The sequence below is a fragment of the Acartia tonsa genome, chromosome 9, assembly GCF_053477335.1.
Source record: "Acartia tonsa isolate MP-2025a chromosome 9, ASM5347733v1, whole genome shotgun sequence".
NCBI classification, from domain to species: domain Eukaryota; kingdom Metazoa; phylum Arthropoda; class Copepoda; order Calanoida; family Acartiidae; genus Acartia; species Acartia tonsa.
In genome coordinates, this window is record NC_137268.1 from 51052495 (window position 1) to 51070848 (window position 18354).

The window sequence follows — 18354 nt, forward strand, 5'->3', positions numbered from 1 at the left end:
TAAAGGGTAAATGTAAAATATAAAATAATGTAAAAAAAAATATTTTTGTAAAACTTCTCTAGACCTATGAAAAGCTTCAATTTTAAGGAGAACCATATCGGTTCAGCGGTTATTTTCAATTATGTTGATTAAGTTTCTGAGATCTTTCTTTTCATCCAATCAGACAGATAGATAGATAGATACATAGTTAGATAGATAGATAGATAGATACATAGTTAGATAGATAGATAGATTATAATATTGTTGAATAAGTTCCTGAGATCTTTCTTTTCATCCAACCAGATAGATAGATAGATACATAGTTAGATAGAAAGATAGATACATAGTTATATAGATAGATAGATTATAATTATGTTGAATAAGTTCCTGAGATCGTTCTTTTCGTCCAGCCAGATAGATAGATAGATAGATACATAGTTAGATAGATAGATAGATAGATAGATATATTATAATTATGTTGAATAAGTTCCTGAGATCTTTCTTTTCATCCAACCAGGTTACGAAGCTCTTCTTGAACTCATCCTTGGCGTTTTGTCTGCAAAAAATAATGATGATAAACAAATTAACCACTGCTGTAGATTAAAATTATTGGTTGAAATGTTAGAACACTCAACTTAATTAACTAACCAATCAAAATTCATTAAAAGTTCCCTAGGTTTTTAAGCAAACGAACAAGAAAACACTATTATAAAACTTTGGGGACTAGTGTGATAAACAGCCCAATGTTCCATCTCTCTCTGGGAAGGGCAGAAAATAGCCTACAGCCATACCCAGACTTATTGCTTAAATGAAATATCCCAAAACCATATAAGGATTTATGATAAGCTAGACACCATATCGGTTCAGCTGTTAGCGAGATCCTTCGCTACAGTCAAAAAAATATAATAGAATGGAATATTTGAATAGTCTTAAAAATCTTAAGCGATACAAAATGGACTATAAACTGAATTACATCCCCAATCATGATGAACAAAATTATTGGTCGAAAAGATTAAACACTACTAGTTTAGAAACAGATAAGGTAGAAGTATCTCTCAATAAAGTTGATAATATTAATCATTCTTTTCCAGATTATTAAAATTCAAAAAAGTACCCAAAGTGGTGTCATAAAACATTGGGTAATAACAAACCTGGCGTAAGTAGCAAAACAGATAAGGTAGAAGTATCTCTCAATAAAGTTGATGATCATTCTCTTCCAGACAATCTAAAAATAAATTTTAAAAAAAATTAGGTGTAAATGTTATAAAGAACCAAAAAGTTAAATGAAATGGTTTATCTTTTTTAAGAAGCAAATCGTTAAATCTATTTAATTTTCATTGATTTTTTCCTTTTAGAAAAAAGTAATTCCTAATATCTTTGCAATTACAAATTATTTTGATAAAATTCAGAAAGAGTATTTTGTACTAAAGATAATTTAAAGTCCCCAGAGTTGTGGAGCCAATGGTTAAAAAAACTCTATTTAAAAACTTTGGGGACTAGTGTGATAAACAGCCCAGTGTCCCCGCCCTACCTGTTTATCCTCAGTGGCGGCATCGTATTTGTACTTGGTCTGGATAATAGCTTTCCTAGAATAGATAGATAGATAGATAGATAGATAGATAGATAGATAGATAGATAGATAGATAGATAGATAGATAGATAGATAGATAGATAGATAGATAGATAGATAGATAGGGTAGATAGATAGATATATATGTAGGGTAGATAGATAGTTAGATAGGTAATGTAGATAGATAGATAGATATGTAGGGTAGATAGATAGATATATATGTAGGGTAGATAGATAGATAGATAGGTAATGTAGATAGATAGATAGATATGTAGGGTAGATAGATAGATATATAGATGTAGGGTAGATAGATAGATAGGTAGGTAATGTAGATAGATAGATAGACATGTAGGGTAGATAGATAAATAGATAGGTAGGGTAGATAGATAGATAGATATATCAATTCATCTACAACAGAAAAAAGCATAAGTGAAGTATATAAAACTGTTTTTAAGTTGCTAATGACAATGGCTAAAAAAATATGTTTTGTGGGGGAAAGCAAAAAAGAAAAAGAAACATTGAGCTTGTTTGCAAAACAGGTGTATTAACAAAACAACAGTAAATCTTAATTTTCCCCAAACTTCCCCAACGACGTAGGAAATAAAGTGTATCAAAATCAGTCATATGACGTCATTAAAATGTGGCATTATCTCTTTTAAGGGGTTTTCTTTCCCACTTCTCCTCTCATCTCTCTCATTTTATGACGTCACATGACTGGTTTTTAGACATTTTGTCCCACTACCAGTATACATTCATACTTATCTATCTATCTAACTTGTATATATATCTAGAAGCATTAAAATCCAATATATCCATCCCGATGAACTTATTAAGAGATTAATAATTTTTTTTAAATGTGTGCATTTGTCAATTAAGCAATCCATAAAAATAACTTTGGTATTTATTATAGTTTTCGTCTGTAAAAATGAATCACTAAAATAAAGTGTACCAAGGACGTTTGTTTGACTTTTGAGGTTGATTACCTTCCCTCTTTTGTCTGTATTACCCCCTTAAATCTAAAACCCCTTGATTTTATAGAAAAGGGGTGACAAAACCCTGCGCACTCCACCAAAAAAAAAACATATTTATATCTATCCATTTATATTATAATATAAACCTATCTACCTACATTGCAATCTATTTTTGCTAAAAAATAATCTACTACTACACTGTAAAAACACCTGTGAAACACGCTTTCTGCTCTACTTACTTTGCAGTTTTATACATTGCTACATTTACTTAACCCTATATATTCTTATGTGGTCATTAATTTATGAAGATACTAGAGGCCTCTAGGGGCACTTAAGAAGGGGGGAGTTACTCTACTTACTTTGGAGTTTTACACATTGCTACATTTACTTAACCCTATATATACTTATGTGGTCATCTATTAATCCTGTTTAGAGGCCTCTAGGGGCACTTGAGGAGGTAGGAGTTACTCTACTTACTTTGCAGTTTTATACATTGCTACATTTACTTAACCCTATATATACTTATGTGGTCATCTATTTATCTAGATACTAGAGGCCTCTAGGGGCACTTACAGAGGGGGAGTTGCTCTACTTACTTTGCAGTTTTACATTGCTACATTTACTTAACTCTATACATTCTTGTGTGGTCATTTGTTTATGAAGATACTAGAGTCCTCTAGGGGCACTTGAGGAGGTGGGAGTTACTCTAGTTACTTTGCAGTTTTATACATAGCTACATTTACTTAACCCTATATATTCTTATTTGGTCATTTGTTTATGAAGATACTAGAGGCCTCTAGGGGCACTTGCGGAGGGGGGAGTTTCTCTACTTACTTTGCAGTTTTACATTGCTACATTTACTTAACCCTATATATTCTTATTTGGTCATTTGTTTATGAAGATACTAGAGGCCTCTAGGGGCACTTAGGAGGGGGGAGTTGCTATACTTACTTTGCAGTTTTATACATTTGCTACATTTACTTAATCCTATATATTATTATGTGGACATCTATTTATAAAGATACTAGAGGCCTCTAGGGGCACTTGCAGAAGGGGTAGTTGCTCATCTGTTAATTTCAGGGAGGGAGGGGATATTTGCCTGTATATTTAATCTAGTACCCAAAGTTTTACATTGCTACATTTACTTAATCCTATAATAATAACCAATTGTATATGTATGAAATAGGCCAGTTTGACTTAGTAAGAGCATTTGACTATAATCACACACCCAACTTTAAATATTTACCAAATCACCATCTTATTTATGGAATACAATTGTTTCACTACTAAATAGATCATCAGTTCCAATTAAGAATTAATGAATTTTAAAATATATGTCTTTGCATTTTGAATCCTGTAAACAGACTTTTTAGTTGAAAAGAAGTTGAAAAATAGTTTGAATGTTTTTTCTATTTGCTATTTATCTTGAGATAGATTCAAATCAGTTTTGTTAAATCCGACGGGCTGAAGGCCTGGTCTCATAAAACTGTTAATGATTATATGATTTTAAATTATAATATTCGTGGCAAATTATTTGTAATACAATGCTATACATGATTTTTCAATATGGCTGGGATATAAATCGGTTTCAAAGTTATACTGGAAAATCTAATATTGCTTGAGTTTTTATAGCTATTTAAAATACATTCCTTTAAAGTAAACAACTTAGGTTAGTTTAATCTCAAGGATCTAAAGGGATAAGACAATGGCCGTTTAATTGATGTACAACCTCAATGATGATACACAAATACAATTAAAAGTTGAAACGTTTGGACACTCAACTAAATAACCCACCCAATCACAATTTAATAATTTCCTCAAAGTTGTTCAGCCAAAGAATAAAAAAACGTTATCATAACACTTTGGGGACTAGTGTAATAAACAGCCCACTGTCCCCTCCCTCCCTTATTTTAATCATGTCTCATAAACAAAATTATTTTTACTAAATGCACTGGGATACTTATGTTGACATTTTTATACTTATTTACAGGGATCTAAAGGGATAAGACAATGGCTGATAAATTGATGTACATCCCCAATGATAATAAACATAATTTCTTCTTTTGTAGATTACAATTAGTAATTGAAACGTTTGGATACTCAACTTTATTAACCAAACAAAATTCAGTAAAAGTCTCCAAAGTTCTTAAGCCAAGAAATAAGACAACTTTATATAACAAAAAAAACTTTGGGGAATAGTGAAATAAAAAGCACCATGTACCCTTCCTTCCTGACTTAATTATCTATCTATAGATATCTAGATAGGCATTATCTATCTAGCTATATATCTAAATGCATAGTGTAGAATTTCATGACATAAATATTTATAAAGTTAAAAGTTTTGACCCATTAATTGATTTAATTAAAAGCTTTTATTTTTAATTTAATTTTAATCTTTTTCTGATATAAAATAGGAAAAAAATAAATGGATATACATAATGATTAGGGTGGGTCGATTTTGGACATTTTTTTTCTGATGCCAAAGCGGGGATCTGCACTCAATTTATATAGATATAATACACCTCTGGATGATTTAAAACTTATCCTAAGTCTTAAAACCGCTGACGACCAGACATTCAATTGTATAGCTATTTGTAAATGGGAGTCAAAAATTTATTGAATCAGAACTATGGCTTTATGGTGCTCCCTGGAAATGCCTTGAGGAGCTGAGTCAGGAAATTTTGTCCGTTTCAAAAAATCTCGTTCCTAGCCTGAGAAAATCTAAAAAACCTCTACAAATTGGACAATTCTCAATAAACCTTAAAAAAATTGTTTTTTTAGTGATTTCTAAGGCTAGGAACGAGATATTTTGAAACGGACAAAAGTTCCTGATTCAGCTCCTCAAGGCCTTTCCAGGGAGCACCATGAAGCCATAATTCTGATTCAAAAAAATTTTTGAATGTCGTCTTTGCATACTAATAAGTAATGAATTATATTTTTAAGTAGTCGTGTTCTAAAACTCGATTTTTTAAAATTCTTTTTCGGTCAGAAATGTTTTTAAGGTTAATTTTATCTGTTGCATATCCCCGCTTTGTCTAATTCCGATATGAACCCACCCTAATAATGATAGATTATTTTTAGTAAAGTAAGGTATACCTTGGACTCAGGGGCGTCCAAGCTTTTTTTTTGGGGGGGGTAAAATTTTTTTAAGGGGGGGGTAATTTGGTTTTGGGGGGGTAAAATGGCGCGCGAAGCGCGCCGCAAATCTTTTTTACCCCCCCCAAAATTTTTACCCCGGGGGTAAAATTTGCTTGGGGGGGTAATTACTCCCCCTGAAATCTGTTGGCAGGGGTAAAATTTGTTTACCCCCCCCCAAAATTTACCCCCGGGGTACAATTTTTGGGGGGGGTAATTTAAATTTTATAAAAAATTTAGTATTAAAAATGCGCGCGAAGCGTGCAAAAATTTTTTTTGTTAGAGATTTTCTATTTTGGGGGGAGTATTTACCCCCCCAAAATGGTTTGGGAGGGGTAAATACCCCCCCCAAAATCGTTGGGGGTGCCTACGGCACCCCCAAGGTAGGGGTAATTTTTTTTGGGGGGGGTATTGTTCACAAAATTTTGGGGGTGCCAAATGGCCCATTACCCCCCCCCCTTGGACGCCTATGCTTGGACTAATGTAGACTTAATTAGTTGAAACATGTAAGATGCTTGTTTAAAAAGCAAATCATATTCAGATCTGCTATTTTTGATACCTTTTTTTTAATAGGGATTATTTTTGGTTAAATACCTGCTTTCCCTCCAACATATTTCTTGTCACCTCCCCCCTCCCTTTTTTTTAAGTAAAAAATATTTTTAGCCCCTAGAGGGCACGATAAAACTTCAAAATACTACACTGCAGAGCTCTTCTCACCTATACTAAACCTAACCTGAACTAAAATAGGCATCAAAAATAATAATTTTTATCAATATTTGTATTTGGTGAAAATAATAAAATCACTTTAGAGATCTTTTAGATTCTTATTGATAAAAATGTATGCTTTTGTAGTAGCTGCATACTTTGAAAAGTATTATTTTATTGATTGTGTTATGTATGTGCAACAGTTGCTAAGAGGAAAACATCTCTGTATTCAAATCCAGGGATCTAAAGGGATAAGACAATTGCCGATAAATTGATGTATATCCCCACTGATGATAAACCAAACTACCCTTTCTGTAGATTACAATTAGTGGTTAAAACGTTTGGACACTCATCTTAAAGAACCAACTAATCAAAATTTCAAAGTTATTAAGGCAACCAATTAGAGAACCTTATTATAAAACTTTGGGGACTAGTGTAATAAAAACACAATGTCCCCTCCCTCCCTGGTTCAAATAATTTGTTAATTTCAATTAGTTTTCCCATAAACTTGCAATAGTGGAAATTAAAAATAGGAAAAACAATAGATTTGTTAATGTGATTCTGCAATTTTAGATTTTTAATATGTTTCTTATATTTCCTTTTTGTTTTAGAATCTATCTATCTCTGTATATATCTATATATTTATCAATCCATCTATCTATCGATATATCTATCTTTCTATCTATCTATATATTTATCTATATATCTATCTATCTATCAATCTATCTATCTTTCTATCAATCTGTCTATCTATATTGCGGTACCTGAGATTTTGAAGACCATTTCCCTCAGTTGGAACTCTACTTTTCTGCATATCTACATACTTATCTATCTATCTATCTAGCTCTATTGCTGTACCTGAGATTTTGAAGACCATTTCCCTCAGGTGGAACTCCACAGATATCAATCATGTATCTGTCTATCTATCTATCTATATCTCTCTATCTTTCAATCTATCTATCTATATTGCTGTACCTGAGATTTTGAAGACCATTTCCCTCAGGTGGAACGCCACAGATATCAATCATCTTGTCAGCCAGAATCTAAAATAAAAAGAATAAAATTAAATTTAAAACATAAACAATTAAAAGTGAATCCTATTTTATAAAGTAGTAGGTATTTTTGGCTTTAGCTTAAGATTTAAATTACTACCGATTAAATTCTCTCTTTAGGGCTATTTTATTTTTAGATTAATATCTGAAGAGCCCATTTTTTCTGCCTATCCTTATTCCTTTGAATATAGAGCACAGCCGCTTGTATATTTAAAAGAAAAATAGCAAATAACTTTAATAGATACTAAATATTAAAATTTCTGTCTCTTAGTACAAAAAAAACTATTTTTGATTTATTAAATCTAATTTATTCAAGTTGCAATAAAATTAAATATTTAGATATTTATTGTCCAAAATATGTGTCCAAAAAAGCTTGCAGCCTTCATTTTCAATACAGCATGCAATTAATTTGTTCTGCTTGTGCGTGTAAACACTGTTAAAAAATTAAATAAAGTAACAGAATGTTTGTCTGTTTGTACCGAAGGATCTCGTAACCACTGAACCGAAGGGTTTTTCTTTACAGGGTAGCTTTTCATAGGTCCTAGGAAGGTTTATGACTATTTTAGAAGAGGGTACCACCACGCCACTAAAAATAATTACCCTCTAAATTAACTTACATTCAAAAAAATTCCACAACAATTTTTGTACTTTTTCTTTTAAATCTTAAATAAAAATTGAGTTATCAAATTCAACTCCCCTCTCCTCAAGTGCCCCTAGAGACTTTTAGGGACGTTGCTGCTAGTTATTTAAAAAGTACCATTTATATTATAAACTATTTGATTAGAACTAAAAAAGGTTCTTTTATGAGGTAAACAAATCACAACTGTTTTAGATATTGATAGATTTAAGTCAATATAATCTTATATACTTTTCAATCTATTTTGGATTTTAAAAATTCCTATAGATTGCTTTTCAAATATTTTGTTAAATCCTCTAACTATTTGTAATTATAAACTTATTATTTTAGAATATTCTTTTTAGAGTGTATTGTTATGCATGGCTTTGGCTGCAACAAATTAATTCCATCTCTTGTCAAAGCTTCAGTTTCTGGATTCAACTTTATATTCCAGCAAATTTTCAGAAATTAAAAAAAAATAGTTTAATTCAATTGATTATGATTATACTGACTATTTATTAAAATTGAACAAAATAAAAATATCATAAAAATTTTATTTTAATTTTTCCTGCATATTTTTTTTTTTTAATTGTTTTTGTAATCAACTCATATTCTAAAAAAATATCTTACATTTGTAAAAAAAGAAAAAAACAAATCCAGTAAATCCCTTTGTAAATTAAACAAATTGATGTATAATTACTTGGATGTTGCACTAGAGTTTTACACACTCTAATAAGTGATACTATAAGCAGGCTAAAATAATTATACCCCACATCTATCCAAATTACACCATCCCCTTCCCTCCAACTGGAACAATAAACTGGCCAATAAATGTGGTCTATATTAGTAACATAAATTGAAGACAAATTTTTCCCTTTCAATATATCCAAATATTCTATATCCTTTATTGACAATTACTTTAGCTAAGTTTTAGTTAGAGATGGTTTGTGTGATATTGTGTGAACACAACAGGATTGTGTTCTGGCTTGTTGTCCAACTTTGGACCAAAGAAAATGCAATTTCTATAGTTCACTATTTAGGATTACAATATATGGGGATGAAGCCTTTTTATCATTGCAGTTTTCTTTTATTTCAAACAGTACATTGAATATGTTTCATATTTCTATAATATATGATTTAGTATTTTTTGATTAGATGTGAAAGTATAAGTTTTTATTATGAATATAATTATATTTTTTAAAATGTATCTGACCATTTCATCCCAAAGAAAATTTACTTACCCTGCCAGCAACAGTTTCAGGGTATTTCTCCAACAGTTCTTTGATGACATCAAACTCTCCCCTAAATCAAAGGTATGACTTTATTTGAACTTAAAAAACTCATAATCATACAGCTTTACAAACTTCTAGTAAATGAGTCACTTTTTTTCAGTCAATAAAAACATAAATTTTTCTTTATATACCAATTACTAAATATTTATTTTCTTCAATCATAAAATCAAGTAACAAAACCTACATTTTGCTAATATTTAGTTTTACTTATAAGTTCATTAATCATTACACCAAGTGATTTTTTAAACTAATCTATTAATTGATCCAACTAAGATCCATTCAATTTAAAATCATAATTTTATTACTCAATAAACAATCTCTTCACAGATCAATTCAAGACTTGTCACTTAAAATAATCTTTTATAACCTGAGGAATGGATCCTTGAGGTCTTCACTAGGCATAGGATCTTCAAACTTTGTCTTGATGATACCATCAGCCCATTCTCTGTTAGCAAGGTCATGTTTACATTCAATAAGCAGCTCTTCAATGATTTGGGTAAAAACTGCTATAGAATAAAGGCCTATAATACTTATTTATCGCATTGCATTATAAACAGTTTCCAAGTATATAAAAATATACAGTTATATGATTAAAATCAGTTTTTTTAGCCCCGAGAAAACTGGTTCTAATACACCAGAAATGAATCAGTTACAATGAAATACTTAAATAAGTTTTACTTATATTCAATTATATTTGCATGAAATATTTAGGATTTGAAGCATGAAAACCAATTCCTTTTCAAATTTAGCTATAAGCTTCTTATGAGAGCAATAATTATGACAAGTAATTTTTTTTTTTTTGGGGGGGGGGGTTAAAAATCCATCCTTTCAAGCAAATGATATTGGAGTGTATGGCTGTTTATTTCATACCAAAAAAATATCTTTTTTACAACTTGAGCTTTTTAAGTGAACAAAATATGCACATTCCTAACAGCCATTCCCTCCTCAACCATTCTATCAAGCTTAATAATCATCTGAGCTCCCTAAGCAAGTAAAAATTGTTTAGCACATAAATAACATGAAAAAAAACTGTTGGACATAGGACATATATATGTAAATATTTAACAAAAAAATATCCATCAGGAGATAAGATAACACAAAATAAAAATTAAGAACAAAGTTTTTACTATTTGGACAAAGGACAACTTTATATGTATATGTTACAATATAATCAGCAATTATTAATTAATTATGACTGCCTAAAGAATCTAAACTGAATTTCATTGTCAAAAAGTTCCCATTCTGCTGGGCATTTTTTTTAACAACATGAGACTTTTCTAAAAGGATATTTTCAATGGAAACCTAACCAAACCTAACTGCTTTATTGTTAAAAGGTTTGACAGATGTTATATTCAATATGAATGATGATATCTAAATGAAATAATATAGTTGTTGGAATAAAGAATGTAAAGATTCCTGGCAGCCATGCCCTCTTCCACCATCTTGTCCAGCTTTACAATCATCTGGGAAGCCTGGATGCAAAAAATATTAAGTAGATACACAAGACCAATCTGGTTATATAATTTTAAAGACATTAACATAAATTGATACAATAGATTAAGTGTAAAGGTGAAAAGACACAGAGAGTGTTATAAAGAAGGGTACCCAGCTATGTTGAAAGAAATGTGATATAGAGTTGGTCTAAACTTAAGATAGATAAAATATACATTTAATATTGGTGTATTGATACATATATTACCTAATTATAAATAATGTACATAGTATTCATCCTTTTCTCATTCCACACTCTTGTTAACTTTGGACTAATAAATAAAAGGTAAAATTAACAGTAAGGCAAGTAAGATATATTTGATTTACACTTTATTTAATCCATACAATGCTCTAAAAATACATATTATAAAAACAATAAATAAATGCTTTAGATTAATCAATAATTTCGTATTTTGAAAAATATACAAAAAAATATTATGTTAGATAATGTAACTAGAGAGGAAAATTTAAAATGACTTTAATTAAACTTATTGTCCATAGCATTTAACAAAGAAAACATGGTAAAATTAATGATCTCATGATAAGTTTGCAATGATGCTTAAAACCCAAAGAATTTGAATTTCTAAATAAGTACGTCTTGACAAGCATAAATTAGAAATGTCTGTTCTTTCTAAAACATTAAATATTTCAGTCTTCAAGCAGAATATATGTATCACCTAAATTTTTGTAATGCATTTTTTTAATTAAGAATATAATTTCATTCATTTGGCCTTTAAAAAATATTTATTATATGTTGTTTTTCTCTGCTATTGAATATTTTACTTGCAACTCTTAAAGTTTAAATGAGCCATAACTTTGAATTCTTTCTAATGCTCTAGGCTTTCTTTTTTCAAACATTTTTTATGAGGATTGTATTTTTAGTAGTACAGCTATTATATAATTTATGTCTATCCTTAAGTTTGTCTGTCTGTATGTTTTGATAAATTACTTACACATATAGAATCCTATTATTTAGTTTATAAAATGCATAGTTATTTGTTGAAAAACCTATAAATTAATATCTGAGAAAACTATTTTCTTACTGTCTAATACATTACTGTTCTTTTTTACAAAAAATGTTGTAATTGCAGCAGATCTTTTAGATATCAATAACCTTGTTTATAATTCAAATTAATTTTTGTTGGCGTTGAAAAAAATTTCTTAGTTTTACTTTAATTTAGAGTAATTGACAATTGAATAAAAATGTACTTGGATATTATGGCATATCAAATGCTTTCTTAAAGTCAAACAGACTTACAATTATAATAAAAAAATTGTATTTAAATTTGAAACTAATATAGTAATGCTTATGAAATTTTGAAAAATCAGTTTGAATGATGATGTCTAAATATCTAAATGAAACTTTGACAAGTACAAAATAAATTACAATATATATCTGTAGTAGATGGGATTTAAAAATTTCTTTTATATAACAAGGATGATGAATTTCATTCTTGTATTTAATATTTTTGTATATTTCTAAGAAATCTAGGCATTATTAACAATAAACAATACCCCCCCCCCCCTCTTCTATGTTAAAAAAAGTTTCTTGGGGGGATCATATTTCCCTTTTTTGTGGGGTAGGGATGTCCTACACCTAATTAAAATAGCTTAAAACTACTGATGGATTAGTAGATATATTCCCAAAAGAGTTGAGCTTATTCAGTTAGTTAGATCTTACAATTCAGACGGACAGACAGACATAGTTCTACTTTGTATTATCTTTTGTTATTGTTTTTCATTCTATTAAAGCTATAAAAAAGTGTAAAGCAGAGTAGCTTTGCTACTAAAAAATATTGGACAAAGGAATTGAAAGTATTTGAGTGGAATTTTAGTAAAATCAGTTTGACATTTTAAGCATGCATAAGAAATATACACAACAAAAATAATTATATCCATAGTGTAGCAATTACTATTGTAATTAGTAGTAAGGTTTTGTGTTGTAATTGTCTGTTTATTAAGATCTCACTAATCACTTCTGAACCGAATAAGTTTATTTTAGCATGGCCTACACAGGTTTTTGATGTTTTTGAAATTTAAGAAATAAAGTGTTAATGTGGTTTTATGCTATTCATGACTAAAATATTCAAAATTTTTGCCACCCATGTTAAAATACTATTTGATTGAATTCAATCATATGTAATTGCTCTCATATCTAAAAAAAGATAAATATTTTTAAAATCCTTAGTGACATAATACGAACAAACCAATGAATAAATTATTATGAGCTTATGTCATAGGAATCTTCACTAAAATTTCAGCTGTCAATTTTCAAAATCAGATGAGAAAATCACATTTTCCCTATAGCATTACATACTGACTGACTGATGGCGTACAGACATAGTAATTGTAGAGTCTCCTCGCTACTAAAAAATATATAATTTCTAGAGTATCTTCTATAACACACGTGATCAAACACATACACACACAAATGATACTTAGTAAAGTTACATCTTAATAGAAAAAAAATATTTTTTTACTAAACTTGAATTTTAATTGAAAGATATATAAGTATTCAAATAGATGCAATTAAGAAAATAATTATTTAGTTAAAATCCGTTCCATGATGCATTAATTTTATAAAGATGTTAAAAGTATGAAAAGGAGAATGTCTTGGTCGATAAAAAGGTTCTTATTATTAGGAATTCCTTAATTAGTTGTCTGTTGGTTATTACTATATTTTTTTTAAGTTGTAAAAGTATTTTTTTTATATTTTATATACGTATTGGGACATTTTTATGCAGTTAAAGGGACCTTCTGGTAACAAGCATAGAGTTGCTATGCTTTAACCCTTACAGAGGGGGGGGGGGGTCAATATGACCCCCCCCCCTCTGTTTTTTCAATGTCATTTTTTTGTAGGTAAGATAGAGAGTTGTGACTTCATGACTTTTTAAGTTTAGTAATTATACGTCGGCAAGAGTTGATCTTATAAGGATATCTGGTCTGTGTCCCCCCGATCTATTAAGGTGGGAATAGGGGCCCGATCTGTAAGGGTTAAAAATTGTATATTTAAATCAAAAGGAAACTATAACATGCCTATTTTACTTTAAAGATCTATTATTTTGAACTTACGGACTGTACCTAATTTTAAAATCTATTTGACCCTCCCCCCCCCCGCACCCTTTAAAATAAATGTTTATAAAATATGTGCAGGCTGGACTGATGCTAAAACAAATAAAAACAAAATTAGCATTGTCATTTAGCCATTTGCTTGCTTTGGCCCAGGGAGGGAGGGGACATTGGTTTGTTTAACTAGTCCCCAAAATTGTATGTGTTTAATAACTTTGAGGACTTTTTTTGAATTTGATTCGTGAAGATGAGTGTAAAAATTGTAATCTACAGAAGGGGTAATATTGTGTATTATTATTGGGTATATACAAAAATGTATTGGCCATTGTCCTATCCCTTTAGATCCCTGGCTTTTCATCTTTGAATTGAATAGAAAGAGCTATACTAGAAAGTAGAATAAACAAACAAGCTTTTGTCACAAGCTAAAACAATTATTTTCTTATCCATGGAGTGAGATAGAAAGAAAACATAATTCTCTATTGTCTTAATCTTTGTACTGAGTGAAAACCAGGGATCTAAAGGGATAAGACAATGGCCAATGGATTGGTGCATATCCCCAACGTTTGAACATTTAACTTATAAATTAACTAAAGCCCCCAAAGTTTTAAAGCCAACAAATAAGAAAGCGTTATCAAAAACTGTTGGTATTATTTTAATAAACTGCCCATTGTCCCCTCTCTCTCTCTGGTGAAAACACTAGAAAGGGTGAGATATCTCACCACCCCCCCCCCTTATTCAACCAAATGAGCTAAATCCTGCCCTGGAAAAGAAAATATTACCAGACAGTAAAACTTAATTTTTTTTACAATTTTAGTATAAAGACTGATAGACAGGTAGATATCCTATTAGTATAGTATAGCAGGTTTGCTCTAAATCTAAATATAAGATAATATATTGAAAATTCAGTATCTTAAATGTTCATAAACACTTTAACGGAAAATCTGTTTTTTACTAAAAGTTGTAGAAAAAAAACACTCCCAGAAAACAACAATTGATGATAACAATGAATTATATATTATTCACTAAAAATAATCAATCTTTTAATTGATAAAAACTTCATTATTAACAAAAAGTAAAATTTACTTTGACAAACCCTATTTATAGAGTCGATTCGCCAGATAAATGATTCAAATTAAAATATCTCATTAATGTATGAAGGGCTGTTAAAGTTTAAAATGAGATATATCAATATTTTATTTTAAAGATATAAAGATGAAGAGATAAATATATATGAAAGTGAAAAAATTAAGAATTTGTTTTATGTTTGATCATAGCAATCTTAAAATGAATTATAAACCATTAACAAATCTTTACCTTTTTATTTTAATTTTAAACACAAAAAATACCATTAATGTTCCCTGTTTCCCTGAAAAGAATGTGTATATGAATAATTTCAGACTTTAACCCTTACAGATCGGGCCCCAATTCCCACCTTAATAGATCGGGGGGGGGGGGGGGGGGTCATATTGACCCCCCCCTCTATCTCAGCTTCTGTTACAGATAAAGACGTAAAATTTTTTTCTGGTGGTTCATGTGTATTTTTAGAGAAAATTACTTTTTCTAGTCATAGCGGCCAGGCCGCTCCTTAGCCGCTTTTTAGCGGCAAGCCGCTAAATTTTAAAACAGCTGTAAAGCGGCCAATTTTGCAGCTAGGATGACCAAATTTTAGGACGAACTTTTATTTTTCATAACAAAAAAATTACTTTTTCTGATCATCGCCGAAAAACGGCAAATAACGGAAACCGCCATTTACGGCGGTTACGGCGGTAAAACGGCGGTTGGCGGCGCCAATTAATATTTTTATCTGTTTATTGTTCCTCAAGAATTTACCAAAAAAAATTTTAGGTCTCTAGCTGCAATAGAAGCCATGATATTCAGGATATATGTCTGTAGTAAAAGCCGGACAAAAATCGGTCATAAAGTCGGTCAGGGTGCGGTCAAACGGTCAAAACACCACTTTTCTCATAAGGTCATTGATATCTTAGTATTCACCAAAAAAAATATAGGTTTCTACCTTATACACAAAAGTATTTAGAATTTTTTTAAATTTTGGTGCTACCCAACCGACTTTGACCGGACACCACGACCGACACAGACCAGATATCCTAATAAAATCAACTCTTGCCGACGCATAATTACTAAACTTAAAAAGTCATGAAGTCACAGCTCTCCATCTTACCTACAAAAAAATGACATTGAAAAAACTAGAGGGGGGGGTCAATATGACCCCCCCCCCCGATCTGTAAGGGTTAAGCACTTGAGGTTAAAAGGGAAAGACTGTTTCAAAAGTTAGGGTTATGCCGAAATTTTGTTTTAATAAAGATTAGACAGATTAACATTACTAGAAAGTTAAGGCACTTTCTATTACTTTAGGTAAAATTGGGTAAAGTTGAAGGGTAGCAACCCCACAGGGGTCAGGCATAAGGAAAAGGATCTTTAAATCAAATTACATTTACTAAATTTGCCTGCATATTAAGTATCAAATTATTACTAAACCTCTTATGGATATAATTCATCTTGCTAAATCATTATTTAATACAAAAAAAATATATTTCAAATCTCAACCCTAAAATTGTTAAAGTTTGGGGTAGATTTCATGAATATTGAATCATACATTTTCAAACTTTTAAACTTTCAAATTCTAAATTGGTTTATCTATTCTAGAAGATTCAGAGTTTAAATACTCTCTTCTGAGATCTATTTTCAAGTTATAATAACTTAAACAATTTATGTATACATTTATAATACAAAGTAGAACAGTGCCTGTCTGTCCATCTGAAGATTAAGATCTTGGTAACCGTTGGCTGAACCGACAGGGCTCTATTTTTATGGACTATATTTCTTGGTGCAGGGGTGGTTTTAGGCTATTTTTCTACCAATCTAAAAAATAAAAAATACGAACCCCCCACAAAAAAAGGAAAGGTTTGATTTTTGATAATCTATATCTATTTAAATATATAAATCTAAAATATTAAAAATATACTCGTAGTAATTTTTTTACAGTTTTTCATAAAATAGATCTAAATAGATCTAATAGATCTAAATATATCTATCTATATATTGGGTTTGAATGTATAAAAGTAAGTATATCTTAAGTATATATTACCAATAATGTCAAAAACACTTACCAATTTTTCATCTAAAGTTGACTAATCTACTTTACTTTTAGGGTATCAGTGTAGTTTAATTTTAAGTCTAGCTATCTTTCTGACTATCTTAATGCCCAACTCACTGACAATTGATGTCAAGGTATATAATTAAATATCTAGCTATCTTTTAGGCTATCCTTAGCTACCTTAACAATGCTGGCAATAAAAGTACCCAAGGTACCTTTACAATGCTGGCAATGCTAGCTATCTCTCTATCTATCTGATAATGCTGGTAATGCTAGCTATCTCTCTATCTATCTGATAATGCTGGCAATGATAGCTATCTCTTTAGCTATCTGATAATGCTGGCAATGCTAGCTATCTCTCTATCTATCTGATAATGCGTGCAATGCTAGCTATCTCTCTCTATCTGATAATGCTGGCAATGCTAGCTATCTGATAACAGTACCCAAAGTACCTTAACAATGCTGGCAATAACAGTACTCAAAGTGGATCTACAATTGCCCATTTGGCTAAAGAATACACACTAAACTTGATGTCTATCTATCTCTCTATCTATCTAATAGGAGTACCCAGAGTACCTTAACAATGCTGGCAATAACAGTACCCAAAGTAGATCTACCCTTGCCCATCTGGCTGAAGAATTTTCCCTAAAATTTTATGTCTAGCTACCTACTATCTATCTTTCTAGCTATCTTTAACTACCTTAACAATGCTGGCAATAACTTACCCAAAGTGGATTTAACCTTGCCAATTTGACTAAAGAATACACACTAAACTTGATGTCTATCTATCTCTCTATCTATCTAATAGGAGTACCCAGAGTACCTTAACAATGCTGGCAATAACAGTACCCAAAGTAAATCTACCCTTGCCCATCTGGCTGAAGAATTTTCCCTAAAATTTTATGTCTAGCTACCTACTATCTATCTTTCTAGCTATCTTTAACTACCTTAACAATGCTCACACCCCACCCGAAGGCGTGTTAGGTTAGAAAAAACCCCCCGCAAAAACGGTTTACACAGGATGTACTGGGACCTTATGGTGAGTTCAGAACATGCTTTCCCTAAATTGAGTTAGTACCTTCCCATAGTAGAAAATTTTAAAATTACTTTTGGTGATCAAATTTTACTTTTATTTTTAGACCACCTTCACCTAACCTGCTTTATTGTCTTATTTTGCTTTTCATGTTTATCATGCAAATTCGCTCACATTACAGTTGAAATGACAGATATTGGAGCTTTCTAAAAAGGTCTCTAACTTTTTTCTAGCTCTAATACTTTTTGAGATATCTTATTTCAAAGTATTGTTGTAAAATCATCTTTTACACAGCAAAAAGTTGAAATAAAAAATTATCATTTTAG

At 30.5% G+C, this 18354-nt stretch overlaps 1 protein-coding gene across 3 annotated transcripts in view; it reads right to left on the reverse strand.

Moving 5' to 3' along the window:
* The window catches only part of LOC145329146 (paladin-like), a 52661-nt gene that overhangs the window by 14616 nt on the left and 19691 nt on the right, over nt 1-18354 (reverse strand). For 2 of the 3 annotated variants that reach the window (XM_080173200.1, XM_080173202.1), the window contains 7 exons: nt 10248-10303; nt 9688-9765; nt 9270-9330; nt 7336-7403; nt 1511-1565; nt 1131-1204; nt 470-535 (listed from right to left, as the gene is read on the reverse strand). In XM_080173200.1, coding sequence (XP_080029326.1) covers nt 470-535; nt 1131-1204; nt 1511-1565; nt 7336-7403; nt 9270-9330; nt 9688-9765; nt 10248-10303 — 458 coding nt within the window. Of the gene's footprint in view, nt 1-469; nt 536-1130; nt 1205-1510; nt 1566-7335; nt 7404-9269; nt 9331-9687; nt 9766-10247; nt 10304-10736; nt 10793-18354 lie in introns of all 3 variants that reach the window. The other variant, XM_080173201.1, reaches the window with a different exon arrangement.